The sequence below is a fragment of the Bufo gargarizans genome, chromosome 1 (genome assembly GCF_014858855.1).
Source record: "Bufo gargarizans isolate SCDJY-AF-19 chromosome 1, ASM1485885v1, whole genome shotgun sequence".
In the NCBI taxonomy this organism is placed as follows: domain Eukaryota; kingdom Metazoa; phylum Chordata; class Amphibia; order Anura; family Bufonidae; genus Bufo; species Bufo gargarizans.
The window spans coordinates 533,912,220-533,933,273 of NC_058080.1; the positions used below are offsets into that span (position 1 = coordinate 533,912,220).

The following is a 21,054-nucleotide window of genomic DNA, read 5'->3' on the forward strand; positions in this document are numbered from 1 at the left end:
TACCGGTGTTCTAATGGTGAGGCCAGAACAAGTAGAGGAGGTAGTAGATTGGGTGGCTGACAGTGCCTCCTGTTCTTTCACATTGTCTCCCACCCGGTCCCCTGCTGAAAGCGCAGAGTTGGCACCTGCAGCCCGTGGGCATCTGTCTTTCACCTCACCCCCTTGCAAATCAGCCAAGCAGTCTGAGCCCCAAGTCATGCAGCAGTCTCTTATGCCTTTTGATGACTCTGCTGGCTGGGTTTCCGTGGGCCATCCACTTAGCCCTGCCCCAGAAGTGTAAGAGATTGAGTGCACCAATGCCCAACCACTTATGTTTCAGGATGTGGACATGGGAGGACCACTGCAGCACGTCTCTCATGATGATGAAACACAGGTGCCAACTGCTGCGGCTTTCTGCAGTGTGCAGACTGGCAAGGAGGGCAGGAGTGAAGAGTGCTGTGGATGGGCATGGAACAACACTGAGCCTCAAGCCCGGCCTGGTGGTGTGCGATAACGGGCGAAATCTCGTAGCAGCTCTGGGCCTAGCCGGTTTAACGCACATCCCTTGCCTGGCGCATGTGTAACACCCCAGAGATGTGGTACTACACTCCTCTACCCCGCTACTATCTCCTAGGAGCCTTTATACTGTCATCAGATATGATTTTGCTTATGTCTTCCACAAATGTGCATATAAATCTACGGTATGTTAAATGCAATTGTTCATGTAATTAGCTTGGTTATCAGTAGGTGGCAGCAACCCATTGGCAGGTACAAGTTACAGTTTAGTGTATCTGAGCTGGAATGGATTATTCCAGCTTAGTTCACCCTCTGTGGAGAGGTGGGCTGGACCCACTTCCTGCAGTTTGGATGGAGAAGGAAGTTAGGTGTAGTGTAGCCCACCCCCTGCTAGGGGTAGGGTGTGTGTGTGTGGAGTTCCCCTGCATAGGGAAGACAGCAAGGACCTAGTCTCGGCTGAAACTTGACCATATACCCAGTCTGAGCACCCTCACCTCTGCTGGATGAAGACGCAGAAACTACAGACAAACTCCAGAGTTCCAGGAAGAAAGCATCCCTTGAGAATCCATCTGTGAGATAAGTCCAGTGCCTAGGAGAAGCCAATTCCTCCTCATCTAGTCTGTCCACACAGCAGAAGTTACAGATAAGTGCAGAAGTTAATCCTGCCAGAGTTACAGAGCTACCAAGCAGACTTTTATCCTGAAAGCTCTACATTTAAAGCAGAAGTACTCATTCCTGCCAATCATTGCCAAAACCTGCTGGGACCAAGAGACCAAAGCTGTATACTGTTTGGATGCAAGTTATTTCAAGTGAAGCAACGTTTGAACTTCATCAAAAGGTCTGGACATCATTTATTCTGCAAAGTTCCTCTATTACTCCTACTATCACTACACTCAAAATGATTGCAAGTGAGCAAGGAGCCAGGAGTCCGGCTGTACCCAGGAGACACCGTGACACAAAAACCACAAAACTATAGAGAAATAATAGGCCATTACACCACTCTGGCATTCCTAATCTGGGACGTGCGTTATAACACCTTGGAAGGGCCCTGGGATAGTACCCTGCGCACGCTGCAATTGGAGTCACGACAAATACAGAATATTATCCACCCATACCTGGCCACTGCACATGCGCTGAATTTGGTGCTGCAGAGGTTCCTGAAAAATTACTCTGATATGTCAGAGCGGCTGCAGAAAATGCGGGCTATCTCTGTGCGCTTTCAGCCTTCTCACCCTGCTGCTGCTCACCTGTCTGCGCTGCTACATAACTTCGGCCTTCCAGCTCACCGCCTCATATGCGACTTACCCACAAGATGGAACTCCACCTTGCACATGCTGACCAGACTGTGGTTCACAGCAGGGTGGTACCCAAAGCAGCTCATGGGCATCACTGGAGCGTGGGGGGGATAAAGAGGACACAGACGATACACCTCCCACAGAGGACAGCTTGTCGTTGCCTCTGGACAGCCTGGCACACATGAGCGACTACATGCTGCAGTGTCTGCTCAACGACCGCCGAGTTGCCCACATTCTAACCAGTGCTGATTACTGGGTGGCCCCCCTGCTGGATCCCCGCTACAAGGACAACGTGCCAACCCTAATTCTGTCACTGGAGCGTGATAGGAAGATGCGCGAGTACAAGCACATGCTGGTAGATGCGCTGTTGATGGCATTCCCACCTGACAGCGGGGGCTAAGTGGAAGCACAATTCGAAGGCAGAGGAGGAGGAAGAAGTCACCAATGCAGCTTGGGCACCGCCAGCACCTCAGACGGGAGGGTTAGCATGGCTGAAATGTGGAAAAGCTTTGTCAGCACCACCAGCTGATATGGAATGTCTTAGCAGGAGGCAGCATTTCAGCAACATGGTGAAACAGTATGTGTGCACACGCCTACACATACTGACTGATGGGTCTACCCCATTCAACTTCTGGGTCTCTAAATTGGGCACATTGCCTGAGCTTGCCCTTTACGCCTTGGAGGTGCTAGCCTGCCCTGCAGCTAGCGTATTGTCCGAACGTGTGTTTAGCACGGCAGCGGGGGAAGGGTTGTGATCACAGACAAGCGCAGCCACCTGTCCACAGCCATTAAAATGAACCAGGCATGGATCCCACAGGACTTGTCCCTACCTTGTGCTGAGTAGACAAGTATACAGGCCGCACCCAGCCATTGTTATACTCCAGCGCACTTTCTCTTTGCATTCTCTTTTCTATTTCCCAATGTTTTGGGGCCGTCCCAAATTTATAATAAATAAATAAATATTAAGAAAGAAAAAAAAAAGAAAAAAAAAACAAAAAAAAAAAAATGTGTTGGCTACCTCCTCCACCGCCACTTCCACCTACACCGCCACGTCCACCGCCAACTCAACCTCCTACTCCACTTTGACCTCCGCCTCCTAGTTCAAGATTATTATTTTAAATTTTTTTCTATTCTATGTTATTTTAAGTCATTTCCCTATCCACATTTGTTTGCAGGGCAATTGTCCTGCTCTTACCCCCATTTTGCTTCCTTTCGCAGCCCTGTAGCCCTTACAATGTCATTTTACAGGCATTTTAGTGCCCCAAAGTTCAGGTCCCCATTGACATCAATGGGGTTCGGGTTCGTGGTCAAGTTCGGGTCCCGAACCCGAACTTTGAGTCGAAGTTCGGGCGAACCCGCGAAGCCGAACTTCCAGGTGTTCGCTCATCCCTAATCATAACCAACACGAGATCAAGGAACTCTTGGAGGCAAGATGCTGATTGTAATTTGCATGACTGAAGCATATAATAGATGTCACAGCCCTCCACCTCTATTCAAGCTTAGTTTCCCCGGCACAGAGGAGCCAACACCATCAGAACTCAGCTGTGTACCTACAGCTTAAGGACAAAGGACAGTCTGCAACTTTAGACGGGACAATTCAGCAGGCGATTGTCGTTCCTTCCCGGCAATCGCCTGCTCATCAGTGAACGACACCACTGCTATTACATGCAGCCATCTCCTATACAATATGGCATCCCTAATGCCATCGCTCGTCCCCATACAGACTTGTTTGCCGACAGCAGAGTGTATTTAGACAGCACAATCTTCTGCCGGCAAACAATGATTCAGGTAAGTCCACAAACTTTCCAATTATCCAACGACCGAGCGTTTTGCTTGTTATTTGGGCAATTGGCAACATCTTTACACCAGATAATTGCTAACAAGAGTGCCTATGAACGCTCGTTAGGCATTATCTGGTGGATTCTTGGCCTGTGAAAAGAGCCCTGAAGACACAGAAGAGGACTGGGTCAAAAGAGGTGTGAAAGAAGCTATGTATGTTAAATTGGACAAAACCGAACTTAGAGGTGGAGGGGTGCAACATCTATTGCATGCCACTTACAATGTTGTTCTAGCACCTCTCCTGAACTAGTTTAATCACACCTAATAGCTTCAGTCATGGAACTAGCAGATTCTCCTCTTCCTGTCAGCAGTTACGTTTAAAGGACATTATAATCAGCCTCTCTATATACACTATAGACTGCATCCAACTGTACAAGAAAGAGACATAAGAATAGGTTCAGTGTCCCTTTAACCCATAAAGATCGGGCTTATTTTCATTTTTGCATTTTAGATTTTTCATTCTCACATTCCAATAGCCATAACTGTTTATTTTTTCATTCACATAGCCATATAAGGACTTATTTTGTGCAGGACAAGATGCATTTTTAATGGCCCCATTTAATGTCTAGTACTGGAAAATGGACAAAACATTTTTTGTGGTGTGAATCTGAAAAAAACAAACACAATTCTGCCAACGTTTTGGACCAGTGGTGGAATTCTGATTTTTAACAACAGGTTCCCTACTCAAAGGCGGACAGGAGGTGTCACTACTCATGTTTACATATACATACACCATATATATGCAACACACATAGACATAAATACACCATATACATGGTACACATACATTAATACACTATATATACATTACACACACATACCACCCAACTAAGGAGCTAAACTATCAGTGGAGCGCAAAGCAATGGAAGTGAACATCTCCAGCTGCCCTGACGCTGCCAGAGTACTGGATCGGGACTCAGCCAGTAACATGGTTCTCTGATCCAGTGGTAATTTTAACAACCAGATCTGGAGAACTAGAGGGAACTGGCTGAGGCCTCATGCACGACCGTTGTGTGCATCCGTGGCCGTTGTGTCGTTTTCCGTTTTTTATCGCGGACCCATTGACTTTCAATGGGTCCGTGGAAAAATCGGAAAATGCACCGTTTTGCAGCCGAGACCTGTCCTATTTTTTTGACGGACAACGGTTCACGGACCCATTCAAGTCAATGGGTCCGTGAAAGAACACGGATGCACACAAGATTGGCATCCGTGTCCGTGATCTGTGACCGTAGGTTACTTTCATACAGACGGATCAGAAGATCCGTCTGCATAAAAGCTTTTTCAGAGCTGAATTTTCACTTCGTGAAAACTCAGATCCGACAGTATATTCTAACACAGAGGCGTTCCCATAGTGATGGGGACGCTTCTAGTTAGAATATACTAAAATAACTGTGTACATGACTGCCCCCTTCCCCCCTGTAGTTAACATATTGGTGGCCAGTGCGGCCGCCCCCCCCCCTCCCTCCCCTGTAGTTAAGTCTTTGTTGTCCAGTGCGGCCGCCCCCTCCTCCCTCCCCGTAGTTAACTCATTGGTGGCCAGTGGGCCCCCCTCCTTCCCCTGTAGTTAACTCTTTGTTGTCCAGTGCGGCCGGCCCCCCCTCCCTCCCCTGTAGTTAACTCGTTGGTGGCCAGTGGGCCCCCCTCCCTCCCCTGTAGTTAACTCTTTGTTGTCCAGTGCGGCCGGCCCCCCTTCCCTCCCCTGTAGTTAACTCATTGGTGGCCAGTGGACCCTCACCCCTCCCTCCCCCTCCTAATTAAAATCTCCCCCCCCCTATCATTGGTGGCAGCGGAGAGTACCGATCGGAGTCCCAGTTTAATCGCTGGGGCTCCGATCGGTAACCATGGCAACCAGGACGCTACTGCAGTCCCGGTTGCCATGGTTACTTAGCAATTTGTAAAAGCATTATACTTACCTGCGAGCTGCGCTGTCTGTGTCCGGCCGGGAGCTCCTACTACTGGTAAGTGACAGATCATTAGGCAATGCACCGCACAGACCTGTCACTTACCAGTAGGAGGAGCTCCCGGCCGGACACAGACATCGCTGCTCGCAGGTAAGTATAATGCTTCTACAAATTGCTAAGTAGCCATGGCACAGATGTGTGACACTTTTTTGCAGCCAAGGTGGGCAAAGGGGCACATATTCCAAAGTGCACCTTTCGGATTTCGCAGGCCATTTTTTACACATTTTGATTGCAAAGTACTTCTCACACATTTGGGCCCCTAAATTGCCAGGGCAGTATAACTACGCCACAAGTGACCCCATTTTGGAAAGAAGACACCCCAAGGTATTCCGTGAGGGGCATGGCGAGTTCATAGAATTCAATTTTTTTTGCATAAGTTAGCGGAAATTGATTTTTTTTTTGTTTTTTTCTCACAAAGTCTCACTTTCCGCTAACTTAGGACAAAAATTTCAATCTTTCATGGACTCAATATGCCCCTCACGGAATACCTTGGGGTGTCTTCTTTCCGAAATGGGGTCACATGTGGGGTATTTATACTGCCCTGGCTTTTTAGGGGCCCGAAAGTGTGAGAAGAAGTCTGGAATATAAATGTCTAAAAATGTTTACGCATTTGGATTCCGTGAGGGGTATGGTGAGTTCATGTGAGATTTTATTTTTTGACACAAGTTAGTGGAATATGAGACTTTGTAAGAAAAAACAAACAAAAAAAATATATATTTCCGCTAACTTGGGCCAAAAAAATGTCTGAATGGAGCCTTACAGGGGGGTTGATCAATGACAGGGGGGTGATCAATGACAAGGGGGTGATCAATGACAGGGGGGTGATCACCCATATAGACTCCCTGATCACCCCCCTGTCATTGATCACCCCCCTGGTAAGGCTCCATTCAGACGTCCGTATGATTTTTACGGATCCATGGATACATGGATCGGATCCATGGATACATGGATCGGATCCATGGATACATGGATCGGATCCGCAAAACACATGCGGACGTCTGAATGGAGCCTTACAAGGGGGTGATCAATGACAGGGGGGTGATCACCCATATAGACTCCCTGATCACCTCCATCATTGATCACCCCCCTGTAAGGCTCCATTCAGACGTCCGCATGTGTTTTGCGGATCCGATCCATGTATCCATGGATCCGTAAAAATCATACGGACGTCTGAATGGAGCCTTACCAGGGGGGTGATCAATGACAGGGGGTGATCAGGGAGTGTATATGGGTGATCACCCCCTGTCATTGATCACCCCCCTGGTAAGGCTACTTTCACACTAGCGTTCGATCGGATCCGTTCTGAACGGATCCGATCATAATAATGCAGACGGAGGCTCCGTTCAGAACGGATCCGTCTGCATTATATTGGCATATAAAAGCTAAGTGTGAAAATAGCCTCGGACGGATCCGTCCAGACTTTCAATGTAAAGTCAATGGGGGACGGATCCGCTTGAAGATTGAGCCATATTGTGGCATCTTCAAACGGATCCGTCCCCATTGACTTACATTGTAAGTCTGGACGGATCCGTACGCCTCCGCACGGCCAGGCGGACACCCGAACGCTGCAAGCAGCGTTCAGCTGTCCGCCTGTCCGTGCGGAGGCGAGCGGAGCGGAGGCTGAACGCCGCCAGACTGATGCAGTCTGAGCGGATCCGCATCCATTCAGACTGCATCAGGGCTGGACGGAAGCGTTCGGGTCCGCTCGTGAGCCCCTTCAAACGGAGCTCACGAGCGGACAGCCGAACGCTAGTGTGAAAGTAGCCTAAGGCTCCATTCAGACATCCGTATGATTTTTACGGATCCATGGATACATGGATCGGATCCGCAAAACACATGCGGACGTCTGAATGGAGCCTTACAGGGGGGTGATCAATGACAGGGGGGTGATCAGGGAGTGTATATGGGTGATCACCCCCCTGTCATTGATCACCCCCCTGGTAAGGCTCCATTCAGACGTCCGTATGATTTTTACGGATCCATGGATACATGGATCGGATCCGCAAAACACATGCGGACGTCTGAATGGAGCCTTACAGGGGGGTGATCAATGACAGGGGGTGATCAGGGAGTGTATATCATTGATCACCCCCCTGTAAGGCTCCATTCAGACGTCCGCATGTGTTTTGCGGATCCGATCCATGTATCCATGGATCCGTAAAAATCATACGGACGTCTGAATGGAGCCTTACAGGGGGGTGATCAATGACAGGGGGGTGATCAATGACAGGGGGTGATCAGGGAATCTATATGGGTGATCACCCGCCTGTCATTGATCACCCCCCTGTAAGGCTCCATTCAGACGTCCGCATGTGTTTTGCGGATCCGATCCATGTATCCATGGATCCGTAAAAATCATACGGACGTCTGAATGGAGCCTTACAGGGGGGTGATCAATGACAGGGGGGTGATCAATGACAGGGGGTGATCAGGGAATCTATATGGGTGATCACCTGCCTGTCATTGATCACCCCCCTGTAAGGCTCCATTCAGACGTCCGTATGTGTTTTGCGGATCCGATCCATGTATCTGTGGATCCGTAAAAATCATACGGACGTCTGAACGGAGCCTGACAGGGGGGTGATCAATAACAGGGGTTGATCAATGATAGGGGGGGTGATCAGGGAGTTTATATGGGGTGATCAGGGGTTTATAAGGGGTTAATAATGACGGGGGGGTGTAGTGTAGTGTGGTGTTTGGTGCGACTTTACTGACCTACCGGTGTCCTCTGGTGGTCGATCCTAACAAAAGGGACCACCAGAGGACTAGGTAGTAGGTATATTAGACGCTGTTATCAAAACAGCGTCTAATATACCTGTTAGGGGTTAAAAAAAATCACATCTCCAGCCTGCCAGCGAGCGATCGCTGCTGGCAGGCTGGAGATCCACTCGCTTACCTTCTGTTCCTGTGAGCGCGCGCGCCTGCGTGCGCGCGTTCACAGGAAATCTCGGGTATCGCGAGATGACGCGCCGATGCGTCCAGGAGGAACAAATCAACCACCTCCCGGACGCATCGGCGCGTTAGGCGGTCGGGAGGTGGTTAAAGGGCCTCTGATTAACCCCAAATAAAGCTCAGCTGCTCTAGTTGGTCTTTCCTAAAATTTTCTTAGTTGCATCCCACATCAAAAGCCATGGTCCACAGAGAGCTTCCAAAACATCAGAGGGGTCTCATTGTTAAAAGGTATCAGTCAGGAGAAGGGTACAAAAGAATTTCCAAGGCATTAGATATACCATGGAACACAGTGAAGACAGTCATCATCAAGTGGAGAAAATATGGCACAACAGTGACATTACCAAGAACTGGACATCCCTCCAAAAGGAAAGGAGGGGAAGAGAAGAAAACTGGTCTGGGATGCTACCAAGAGGCCTACAGCAACATTAAAGGAGCTGCAGGAATATCTGGCAAGTACTGGCTGTGTGGTACATGTGACAACAATCTCCCGTATTCTTCATATGTCTGGGCTATGGGGTACAGTGGCAAGACGAAAGCCTTTTCTTACGAAGAAAAACATCCAAGCCAGGCTACATTTTGCAAAAACACATCTGAAGTCTCCCAAAAGCATGTGGGAAAAGGTGTTATGGTCTGATGAAACCAAGGTTGAACTTTTTGGCCATAATTACAAAAGATATGTTTGGCACAAAAACAGCACTGTACATCACCAAAAGAACACCATACCCACTGTGAAGTATGGTGGTGGCAGCATCATGCTTTGGGGCTGTTTTTCTTCAGCTGGAACTGGGGCCTTAGTTAAGTTAGAGGGAATTATGAACAGTTCAAAATACCAGTCAATATTGGCACAAAACCTTCAGGCTTCTGCTAGAAAGCTGAACATGAAGAGGAACTTCATCTTTCAACATGACAACGACCCAAAGCATACATCCAAATCAACAAATGAATGTCTTCACCATAAGAAGATTAAAGTTTTGGAATGGCCCAGCCAGAGCCCAGACCTGAATCCGATTGAAAATCTGTGGGGTGATCTGAAGAGGGCTGTGCACAGGAGATGTCCCTCGCAATCTGACAGATTTGGAGTGTTTTTGCAAAGAAGAGTGGGCAAATCTTGTCAAGTCAAAAGTGCCATGCTGATAGACTCATACCCAAAAAGACTGAGTGCTGTAATAAAATCAAAAGGTGCTTCAACAAAGTATTAGTTTAAGGGTGTGCACACTTATGCAACCATATTATTTTATTTTTATATTGTTTCTTCCCTCTACCTAAAAGATTTCAGTTTGTTTTTCAATTGAGTTGTACAGTTTATAGGTCACATTAAAGGTGGCAAAAGTTCTGAAATGATTTATCTTAGGTTTCTGTGATGTAAAAGAATGAAACAGACATTTTAACAGGGGTGTGTAGACTTTTTATATCCACTGTATCTTTAGAGTGGAGTCTGCAAAGTGAAGGAGGGTGCATCGCGCATGCGTAGCCCTCAATGCATTCCGATGAGACGCCCCATAATAGCCAAGCAGTGCACTGGGCTATTTTCGGCAGTCCTATTGAAATGAATGGGAAGCGCACTGCACAGGTGCGGCCACCGCTCCGTTCACTTCTATGGGGCTGACGGAAATAGCCGAGACAGTAAATGCTGCATTCTGTGTGGTTAGGGTGGGGCACAATGTGGCAGGGCTCTGTGGAGGAATTAGTGGCAGGTGTACTGACGTGGCCCAGGTAACAGGGGCAGTTCACAGGGCTCACATTATTTGCCAGGGTCTCTGTGGGTGAGGAGGAGACATGAAGTGGCAGTGCCCTGTGAGAGGTGTGAGGGGAATATAATTGGTCCCATCTCTGGGGGGAGGAGACAGAAAGAACAGAGAGGGGCATTGGGAAACACAGAAGCCATAGGAGGCCCTCATGAAGCCACTTCTGTAGAGAGGGATGAAGGACTGCTACACACTTCCTTCCTCCTCTCAGCTCTATTTACTTGATAGCAGCAGGGACATGCAGGGCTCATCTCCTGTAAAAAGTCAGCATCGCTGTATGGTGCTGCCACCTACTGGCCAGTGTAGATATCCCACCTCTATAATAAGATGATTACAGTTTTCTGAAGCCGGCGATGTGCTTCTCTTCACTCCAGGCCCCACACAGTGCAAGGAGGTACAGTGCAGGTACAGCAGCTGCCCATTCCTATTTATGTCTTAGTTCAGCTCCCTGGGTGCACCCCCTTCAATCTGGCCCTGGCCCCACAGTGAATGGAGAGCAAGCTGTGCATGTGCAGTTTTCTCTTCCCACACCTTGCCATTTTCACCTTCCTGACCGGGGCCTAATTATGCATATCTGACATGTGTCACTTTATGTGGTAATAACTTTGGAATGCTTCTACTTATCCAACTGATTTTGAGATAGTGGTTTTTTTGTTTTGTTTTTTACCAATCATACCTCAATATGTTTTTCCTTTATTTATTTAAAAAATCGAAAATTTATAGAAAATTTGGAAAAGTTTGCTATTTTTTTTTATTTTACATCACACCTTTTGAATTGTTGGGGGGGGGGGGGGGGGGGGTTCTACTGAGTACGGAAATGCCATAAATGTGGATGCAAAAGGCTCAGAAAGGAAAGACCATATTTGGGGTTTTGCAGTGCAGATTTTGATGGATTGGTTTACGGGTGCCACGCTGCTTTTTACAGTCCCTGGTGTACCAGTACAACTATTTCCTGACAACCATACTTAAATATTTTTCTGTCAATCGAGCTGTGTGAGGGCTTATTTTCTGTGGTATGAGTTGCTATTATCATTAGTTCTATTTTGGGATACAAATGACTTTTTATTTCACTTTTTGGGAAGGAGGATAAAGAAAAGGCAGCAATTCTGCTATTGCTTTTTAGGCTTTGCTATTGCGGTGTACACCCTGTGGGAAAAATGACATGCTAATTTTGTTCTGCTAGTTAGTACAATTACGATTATACCACATTTTTCAATAGTAAAGAGCTCTCCGTACAGCATTAGAATGTATTGGCTCAGATGAGCCGAAGTTATTACTTCGCGAAGTCTCGCGTGACTTCGCGTAATAACTTCATAGATTAGATTAACTCGGGTTCGGTTCCAAGATAAATTTTTACTGTAAAAAAACATGTCCTGATCTTGGGTTCTGTTCCAAGTTGGATACGCGAAGTCACGCGAGACTTCGCAAAGTAATAACTTTGGCTCATCTGAGCCAATACATTCTAATACTGTACGGAGCGCTTGCTCCGTACAGTATTGGACCGAAGTTTTATGCGAATCGACTTCGGATATTTCGATTTGCTCATCCCTACCTTTTACAATTCAGTACAATACATGCTATATTGTACTACATTGGAACTGTCAGTTTTACCCTTAGGCCAGACACACACAAGCGAGTTCAATGAGAGAAACTCACTGTGTGTGACAGTGTGAGGTCCCATTCTGAACTGCGCCCCTCTGACAGGTTTGCACAGCATTCCACTGATTTATAAGGCTGTGTTTCCCTGAGAGACCTGGAATCTACTGAATAATACTGACATAATTATGTCAGTGTAATACAAATGAGGTCTCACAGGGATACACAGCCTTATAAATCATTATAATGCTGTGCAAGCCTGTCATTACAATGCTGTGCAGTTCAGAACAGGAACTCAAAATGTCACATGCACCGTGTTTCTCGCATTAAAATCACTGTGTGTGTCTAGCCTTACAGTTTACCTATTAAACTCAGGATGGTGGCTGGGCCTCATAGGCCTCAGTAGCCTCAGGCTGCCATAGCAACCATTGCCACCCCACGACCACATTGTGGGGAGCCAATAGGGTGAGACAGGGAGCCCACTCCTTCTGTTAACCCCTTAGATACTTTGGCCAGCATCTAAGGGGTTAATCCACCGCCACCTGAATTTTCAGCGAAGCCAAAGGACTGATATATAGTTTCATTGGAAAAAGTTCAGTATAACTTTATTTTTTAATTTCAATCTCTGCTCTTAGCTTAGGAGTCCAGTGAGTGGTTCAGTGTTTCACAGACTCCCCGCTATAACCATGCATGCAGAGATAGGTGTCAGTCACTCAGGAGAAATGGACTCCTAAGGCCTCATGCACACGGCCGTTGTTGTGGTCCGCATCCGAGCCGCATTTTTTGCGGCTCGGGTGCGGACACATTCTCTTCAATGGGGCAGCAAAAGATGCGGACAGCAGTCTGTGTGCTGTCCGCATCCTTTGCTCCATTCCGTGGCCCCGCCCCAAAAATATAGCCTGTCCTATTCTTGTCCGTTTTGCGGACAAGAATAGGCATTTCTACAATAGGCCGCCCGTTCCGCAAATTGGCTTCCGTTTTCTGGTAACAGAACTTATTCATAGATTTCTGGGATGAAAAATAAAAGACTGCCAGAGAGTAGAGTACTCAGGAACGATGCTCCAGATTTTTATTTTATGGGCAATACTAGTATTTACTAAAGCAGACATGTCAGGAGAGCCGACAGGTCATTTCTAAGGAAAATTTGTACCAGTCTAAAGGTATGTTCACATCAGCGCTAATCCTTTCTGTGGTTCTGCTCCTTTACATTGGGCATCTGAGGAGGCGTCTGCAAGCATCAAATTGGTAGGATATTAACACCTTCATTTTCACTACCAGTATTTAGTCAGTGGAGTGTAATATATTATATATACTGTATATAACATAAAAATAGAGATGCACAATTTTGCAGATAATTGTATCATCAGATAGATATCCATATGTAGGAAACCTGTGTACCTGTATTTACCATTATCTGTCTATCTATCGATTGTCTATCTAATTCATTATCATTTTAAAAGAGATTAACTTAATTTGTATATTTCAATACCATAGGCCCTAAACAGCTATAATGATGGAGATCTCGATGGATCAAGAAGATTGGGACGTAATGCCTTATATGTTTCAATTGCATCTATAATCATCGGTCTACTCGTTATTGCAACGTACTGTTTTGTTCATTTTACAACGGTATGTTGATATCTTTATTATACCTTTAATAATAATTGGTCATGGTCTAAGTAGACGGACACACAAATACGCACATGCACAGTCAGTACTACGTCTTGCCATTTTATAGTACCTTGTTGCTTACGTTCTATCATTGGTTATATAGTTAGCAAATATAAAATCTGTCTTCTTATTTCTGCTTTCACCTTTTTCAGTTTATTCTTACTCTTTGCTGTTAATGCATCTAATATTCTTGAGTACAATGGTGTACTGAATGGACCATGAATATAAATAATCCATTATGGGTGTTATCCCATTAATGTAAATGATTAACTTAATATAAAGTAGCATATGGCAAAGCTAAAACCAGCCCTGTAGCTCACATGAATCCAGAGAGCTCACCATTCATTGCTCCAACTGCTCTACTAGATTCTCTTCAGGCTGACAGCTCGGGGGGCATGTCCTTTCTGATGCATCTCTCCCTGTAACTGTCATAGCCTCTGAAAGAAGATGAGGCTGGTAGTAGTTGGATGGAAATGAGCATGTGTGACCTGCCCAAGCATCTCAGTAGGAGGACATACACATTACTATTCAGATTGGACACCAGGGTGCCCCATTATAATAAAGTTAAGGGAATATTTCACAACTGTAAAACTGTAAAAAAAATAAAAAAATAAAAATATGTAAAGCCTGAATACCTAATGCAACAGTGGCGTAAATATAGGGGTCATAGCAGTTGCGACCAGGCTCACAAACCCCCTCACCACACAAAGTACTTGTTTTATCTTCTTTCTGATTTCCTTTGACATCTGGCATCCAAAGTATCCTAAATCTGAAACGCTAGAAGGAATGAGACAGGGAAAGAACGTTTATGATGCTGGACATCCCCCACTGTCAGAGAGGAGATCACTGTCCTTTTATTGCTAAAAGTAATAGTAGGTCAGTATATAGTCAAGGAAACAAAGCTATGGAGAAAAATGTAGATCGGTGGCTGAGGGGGATACAATGTTCTCATAGCACATGTCTATCTGGAGAAGACTGCTGTGCTGTATAGGAGAATATACACTGGTTGACACTAGAGATCAAGTGCATACACAAAACTACACGAGAAACACAACGTGGTGTGAAAGTCACTTCCCTCTGGTGGTCAGTATTTGACGATGTAATCGCTGACAGTGATGGCCAGTTCGCCGTTTTCGCCCGCAAACACATGCGGGCTGCCATCTTAACTCACAAGTCCAGCGATGCATAGGTAAGTCCTTACCTGTGCCTGTGCGCGAGCCGGTCTGAAACAAATGCGATCACCAGGAGCAGGCAGTTCTGAGAACAGCCGCCGGGGGCCTTCATCAGGCTGTTCTCGGAACTGCCTGCTCCCGGTGACCGCATTTGTTTCAGACCGGCTCCCGGCACAGGCACAGGTAAGGACTTACCTGTGCATCGCCGGACTTGTGAGTTAAGATGGCAGCCCGCACGTGTTCACGGGGGCGAACACGGCGAACTGGCCATCACTGATCGCTGACTGCTAGTGCTGCATTGACGGATCACTTAAAGAGATCCAGCAATGTCTGTCTCCGTTTGTTTCAGTGATGTTTGTTTCAGTGATGACTTTCGCTATTTTCGATGTTGTAATGAAGCAGTTCAATGGAAATTGCTAGCGCTGGTGTGAACCCAGCCTAAGTAATACCTATTAGTAGCATCAAGCCTTCTTTATGACTGTTTTCTCTGCTCTTTTGAGGTCTATCTACAGATTTTGAATGATGGGATTGTGGGGACTGTGAAGGCCATGGTAAAACATTCAGCTTGCGCCTGTTGAGGTAGTCTAGTATGGATTTTGAGGTGTAATTAGGATCATTATCCATTTGCAGAAGCTATCTTCTTTTCAACTTTTGGTGTTAAGTTTGCTTCCAGAATTGGCTGGAATTTGAGTCCATTCTTCCTTCTTCCCATGAAATGTTCCCTGCGCCATTGGCTGCAACACAACCCCAAAGCATCACTGATCCACTCCCATGCTTAATGGTCTTTTCATTCAATTCTGTGCCCCCAGTAACTTGATAACACTGCTATGCAGGAACTGGATAGCACCAGCATACAGTGACTGGATAAAAGGGTATGGGAGGACACAGTACAGGGAATGATGAGGCGCACTGTACAGGGTATGGTAAGAAGCTACAATGCAGGGTATAAGGAGGCACAGTACTGGGTGGGGGGCACAGTCACATGATCTTGTGACATTAGAAGATCCTTATGGTGCATGCGGTTTACACACCACCATAATGAGAGGCAGAGGAGTGAGACAGGGGCCCGGGGCCCTGTATGGACAGGAGGGGTGAACACAGCAAGTAGGAGGAAGGGGATCTGTGGGGGATTCATGCAAGAAGTAGGGGGCAGGAGGTCTGTGCAGGGCAGCAATAGGAGATAGGAGGGGCGTGTCTGAAGCTCCGCAGCACAGAAGCTTGTAAGGCGGACAGCAGCAGCCGGATTCTACATGCTGTTGATGCTCCCTTGCTCCATTCTTACAATGCGGCCCTGCTACTTGTTATAGATGTTATGTTGGTGCACCACTTCCTGTTTCCTGTTTTCCGTTTGTGGCAGTTGCTCCTGTCTTTTTATGTTATGTTACCAACATGGCTCCTGTGCAGTAATCCCGCGTGCTGTGTTTATTTATATCACATGAAACATGGTGTCAGAAGTATCTGGATCTGCACTGCTTCTGCACATTTGCCGCTGAGAACCTGCCAGACTTGCAGTGTGATCGTGTCTCCTGTCACTGGATTTGAGCATTTGACGCAAGCAATAGCAGCATAATGGCGGCTAACAGCATTCCGCTGCCTGAGCCGATGAGGATAAGCGGCAACGTTTATGATAACTGGGACACCTTCAAAACTGAGTTTGATGACTACTGCCTCGTCACAGGGATAAAGGAGAAGCCACTCTGAGGAGGGTGATGGGCAGTGAATGCCTCCATGTTTACAAGCATAATCTAAACCTTGCAGAGGAGAAAAATAGTGACACCAAAGCCATCCTGGATGCATTAGAAACTTTCTTCAGGCCTTCTAAAAATGTCATATATGAAAGATATATTTTGGCTGCTGCAAGCAAGAAGACGATGAATCGATAGACGAGTTTGTCACACGGCTTAGAGAAATATCTGCAAGCTGTGAGTATGGCTCTGAGAGGTGAACTTATTCGTGATAAACTGGTTCTGGGTATCATCAATGAAAACACACACCGCCACTTGTTGAGGAAACAGCGCTTGAGATATGTCACACCGCAGATCTTACTGACAAGCATATGAAAGCTATGGAGCAGGATAAAATGACTGACAATATCAATGTAGCCTCTTCACAGCAGCACAAGTTCCAACACAAAAGTCGCTCACACAACTCACCGGAGCAGCAGCCTGCATCATGCAAGTATTGTGGCAGTCTGCATTTACGTGTGAAAGAAAAGTGCCCTGCATATGGGAAATTCTGTACTGCATGCGGCAAGCCAAATCACTTTGCAAGGGTGTGTCTCTCCCGTGACATGAAAGTAAGGAAGCGACACACGATTCAGCAAGTGCCCAATTCTGAGGAAGCACTACTGTTTAGCACTGATATGCTTTACTCCTCAGAATGCATTGGTGCTGTAAACACAAAAGGCAAGAAATGGTTTGTAAACCTCAATTTAAATAATATAATCCAACCTAGTCTGGATTCAGGTGCAACATGTGATGTAAGAGTTTAAAGGACAAAAGAGAAAAGGCACCCAAAACACCCCATCGGCCTAGCAGCACTATATCAAAGCTGTATTCAGGGGAAATATTGGAATCATTGGGACTTTTCCAAACAAAATGCAGCATACGAGATTGTGTGCACAAATTGCACTTTGAGATTGTGGAAGCTGATCAGAAACCGCTATTATCTGGTTCAACATGTGAGCGCCTGGGACTGTTGCAGTTCACTATTCCGGCTGAGCTGCACTATGTTGATAATCAGCCAGCGAAATCTCTGACGAGGCCGCTGACAAAACAGCAGATTCTTCATGCCTACAGTGATGTATTTGAGGGCCCGGTAGTATCTGTTCCAGGGGAGGTGCGCTTTGAGCTTGACCCTGCTTTTCAACCAGTTCAATGTGCCCCACGCAATGTACCAATAGCTATTAAGTCGCAGGTCAAAGCACAACTGGACAAGTATAAAGCTGAGGGACATCTAACCTCAGTATCAGAACCCACGGATTGGATAAGCAACATGGTGGTTATCAGAAAGCCTGAAAAGATCAGAATCTGTATCGATCTCAAGTTCCTTAATATGGCCCTGAAGCGGTCACACTACCTAATGCCTACGCTCAATGACATTCTGTACAAAAGCTCGTATTTTCACACTAGTCGATGCAAGAGATGCCTTTTTACAGTGCAAACTAGATGAAAAAATCAGTTACATGACCACTTTCTGAACTCCTTGGGGCAGAAAGAGCTGGCTTCAACTTCCATTTGGGGTTTCCGTGGCACCAGAGGTCTACCAGAGTAAACAACATGAACTATTGAGTGGGCTTCGTGGAATTGAGCCAATAGCTGATGACATTCCTATAGTTGGTTGTGGTAACACTGATGAAGAAGCTGAGTGGTACCATGACGAAAAGTTAATAGCGCTACTAGATCATTGCAGACAGGTGATGCTGAGGCTTAGCGTGAAGAAATTGCAATTCAAGGTGCAAGAAGTCCATTTCCATGGGCATATCCTGTCCTCACAAGGCTTAAAAGCTGACCCGGACAAGATTAAAGCCATGGTGGACATGCCACAGCCTGCTGATGCCAAAGCAGTACAGAGATGTATTGGCTTTGTTACATATCTAGCAAAATTCCTGCCACATTTATCTGAGGTGTGTGAGCTGTTAAGACGACTTGTGGACAGAGATGCGGTTTGGCACTGGCTTCCCAAACATGACCAGACAGTAGAGGATATCAAACGCTTGGTCACCTCTGCACCAGTGTTGAAATACTATGATGTCACTAGGCCTGTTGCCATACAAAGTGACTCTAGCAAAAATGGCCTGGGTTGTTGTCTTTTGCAGGAAGGTCAACAGGTTGAATATGCGTACAGAGCTCTTTCACCAGCTGAGCGAAACTATGCTCAGATTGTTTAAGTATTGTATTTGCATGCCAACGCTTCCATCATTATCTCTATAGGCGGGACTCCATTACAGCTGAGACTGACCACAAACCTCTGATATATAGTCAAGAAGCCCCTTTTGTGTGCTCCCAAGCGTTTGCAGAGCATGATGCTTACATTGCAGCATTACAACCTCAATGTTGTCTATAAGTCAGGAAGTGAAATGTATATCAGCAATGCTTTGAGCAGAGCTACATTGGATAATGTGGCACCTCGAGGTGAACACGAGCGTCAAACAATTTGTCAGCTGCAACAGGAACAAATTTTCTTTGCCAACATCAATCAAGTCGACTATCTTAATGTCACTGCAACTCATACAATACACTGACGGTGACGCAATGTTACAAGCTCTGAAATCTGTTGTCTTCAGTGGATGGCCAGATGATAAAGTAGCAATTCCTGCAACTCTACAGGAATTATGGTCCTTCAGAGATGAGATCAGCGTATAAAATGGTATCTTGTACAAAGGCCCAAGGGTCATAGTGCCTAACTCGCTGAGAGCTGAGATGTTATCACGAATACACTCTAGCCACATTGGAGGTGAAACATGCTACAGACAAGCTCGTGATACTCTTTACTGGCCTAACAGGCAAGGTGAAATCAAAGATTTTGTCAGTAATTGTCACATCTGCAATGAATATGCCCACTTCCAACAAAAGGAAACTATGATGTCGCACGAGATACCGACACGTCCATGGCAGATCATCAGTATGGACTTATTCAACTACGCAGGCAAAGAATACTTGATATTAGTTGATCACTATTCGGACTTTTGGGAAATCAACCTTCTTCCTGATTTGTCCACTGAAACCACAATTAAGCGGTGCAAGGCTCAGTTTGCCCGTTATGGCCAACCAGATAAAGTGATCTCTGATAATGGCCCTCAGTTTTCAAGCTTGCAATTTAGAAGATTTGCAATGGAATGGGAGTTTGAGTACGTTACTTCCTCACCACGTCATCCACAGGCGAATGGCAAAGCTGAAGCAACTGTAAAGATTGTTAAAAACTTATGCAAGAGAGCACACAGTGATGGTAAAGACTCATGGAAAGTCATTTTGCATTGGAGAAACACTCCAACCGAAGGCATGGATAGTAGTCCAGCACAAAGACTGATGTCAAGGAGGCTGAAGACTTCCTTAACGGCAGCAAATAAGCTTCTGGAACCTTGTGTGGTACAAGGTGTTACAGAAAAGTTAAAGTTTAAGAGACAAATGTCAAAGGCTCAATATGATACATCGGCCAGGGATCTGCCAGAGTTGATTACTGGAGAACAAATCCGTATGAAACCCTTACCTGGGGATCGAACAGGTCGCTGGAGAATGGGTACTTGTTTGAAAAAAGGTTGCACCACGCTCGTATCTAGTGGACGTTGACGGAACTCTATTTCGTCGCAATTGTGTATTTACGAGTGGCAGAAAAACCTACGTCACAATATCTCATTGATAAGCCAGTCTCGCTTGGTATAACAGGGACACGTGTTCCCATTGACTGTGAGGAATGTACAGTGGTGGGGCCACAGACCAATGGTACTGGCAATCCTGAGCAAGCTAGTACATCTACCAGCAGCCATGCGCAATACTTGCCAGTAAGAGGTGATAAGAGCCCAGTAACTACCGAGAGGGCTAATAGACTACAAGGACCAGTCGTCACCCATAGCGGCAGATGTTGAAAAACACCTATGAGACTTAACCTATAGAGTATCAAATGCGTTATTGTTATCTCTCTTCAAAACTTACAATGTTCATTTATTAACACTAAAAAAGGGGAAGATGTTATGGATGTTATGTTGGTGCACCACTTCCTGTTTCCTGTTTTCCGTTTGTGGCAGTTGCTCCTGTCTTATTATGTTATGTTACCAACATGGCTCCTGTGCAGTAATCCCGCGTGCTGTGTTTATTTACATCACATGAAACACTACTGCTCCTGGGCCCCTTCCGCCCTCAGGGCCCGAAGCAGTGACTTCTATGATAGCTACACCCCTGGAGCTGCGGTTAGTGAATGAAATTACTGCAGCTGCCTGCGCAATGAGCGCTTCCATCTGTATTGATGGAAGTGCTCATAGCAGCACAGTGGGCGCCCCCCCCCCCCCCCCCCGAAATCAGGCTTGTCTGATGCACGTGTTAGGGCCCTTTCACACCTGCGTTATAGTCTTCCGGCATAGAGTTCCGTCGTCGGGGCTCTATGCCGGAAGAATACTGATCAGGATTATCCTAATGCATTCTGAATGGACAGTCCGTCCTTCAGGATGCATCAGGATGTCTTCCATTCCGGAACGGAACGTTTTTGGCCGCAGCAAATAGCGCAGCATGCTGCGCTTTTTGCTCCGGCCAAAAATCCGGAACACTTGCCGCAAGGCCGGATCCGGAATGAATGCCCATTGAAAGGCATTGATCCGGATCCGGCCTTAAGCTAA

The 21,054-nt window shown here is 46.3% G+C and overlaps 1 protein-coding gene across 1 annotated transcript in view; it reads left to right on the top strand.

The window, feature by feature from the left end:
• TMEM233 (transmembrane protein 233) overlaps positions 1-21,054 on the top strand; it is a 92,779-nt gene that overhangs the window by 36,864 nt on the left and 34,861 nt on the right. The window contains exon 2 of the mRNA XM_044275407.1: positions 13,378-13,512. Within this exon, the coding sequence (XP_044131342.1) occupies positions 13,378-13,512 (135 nt within the window). The remainder of the gene's footprint in view (positions 1-13,377; positions 13,513-21,054) is intronic.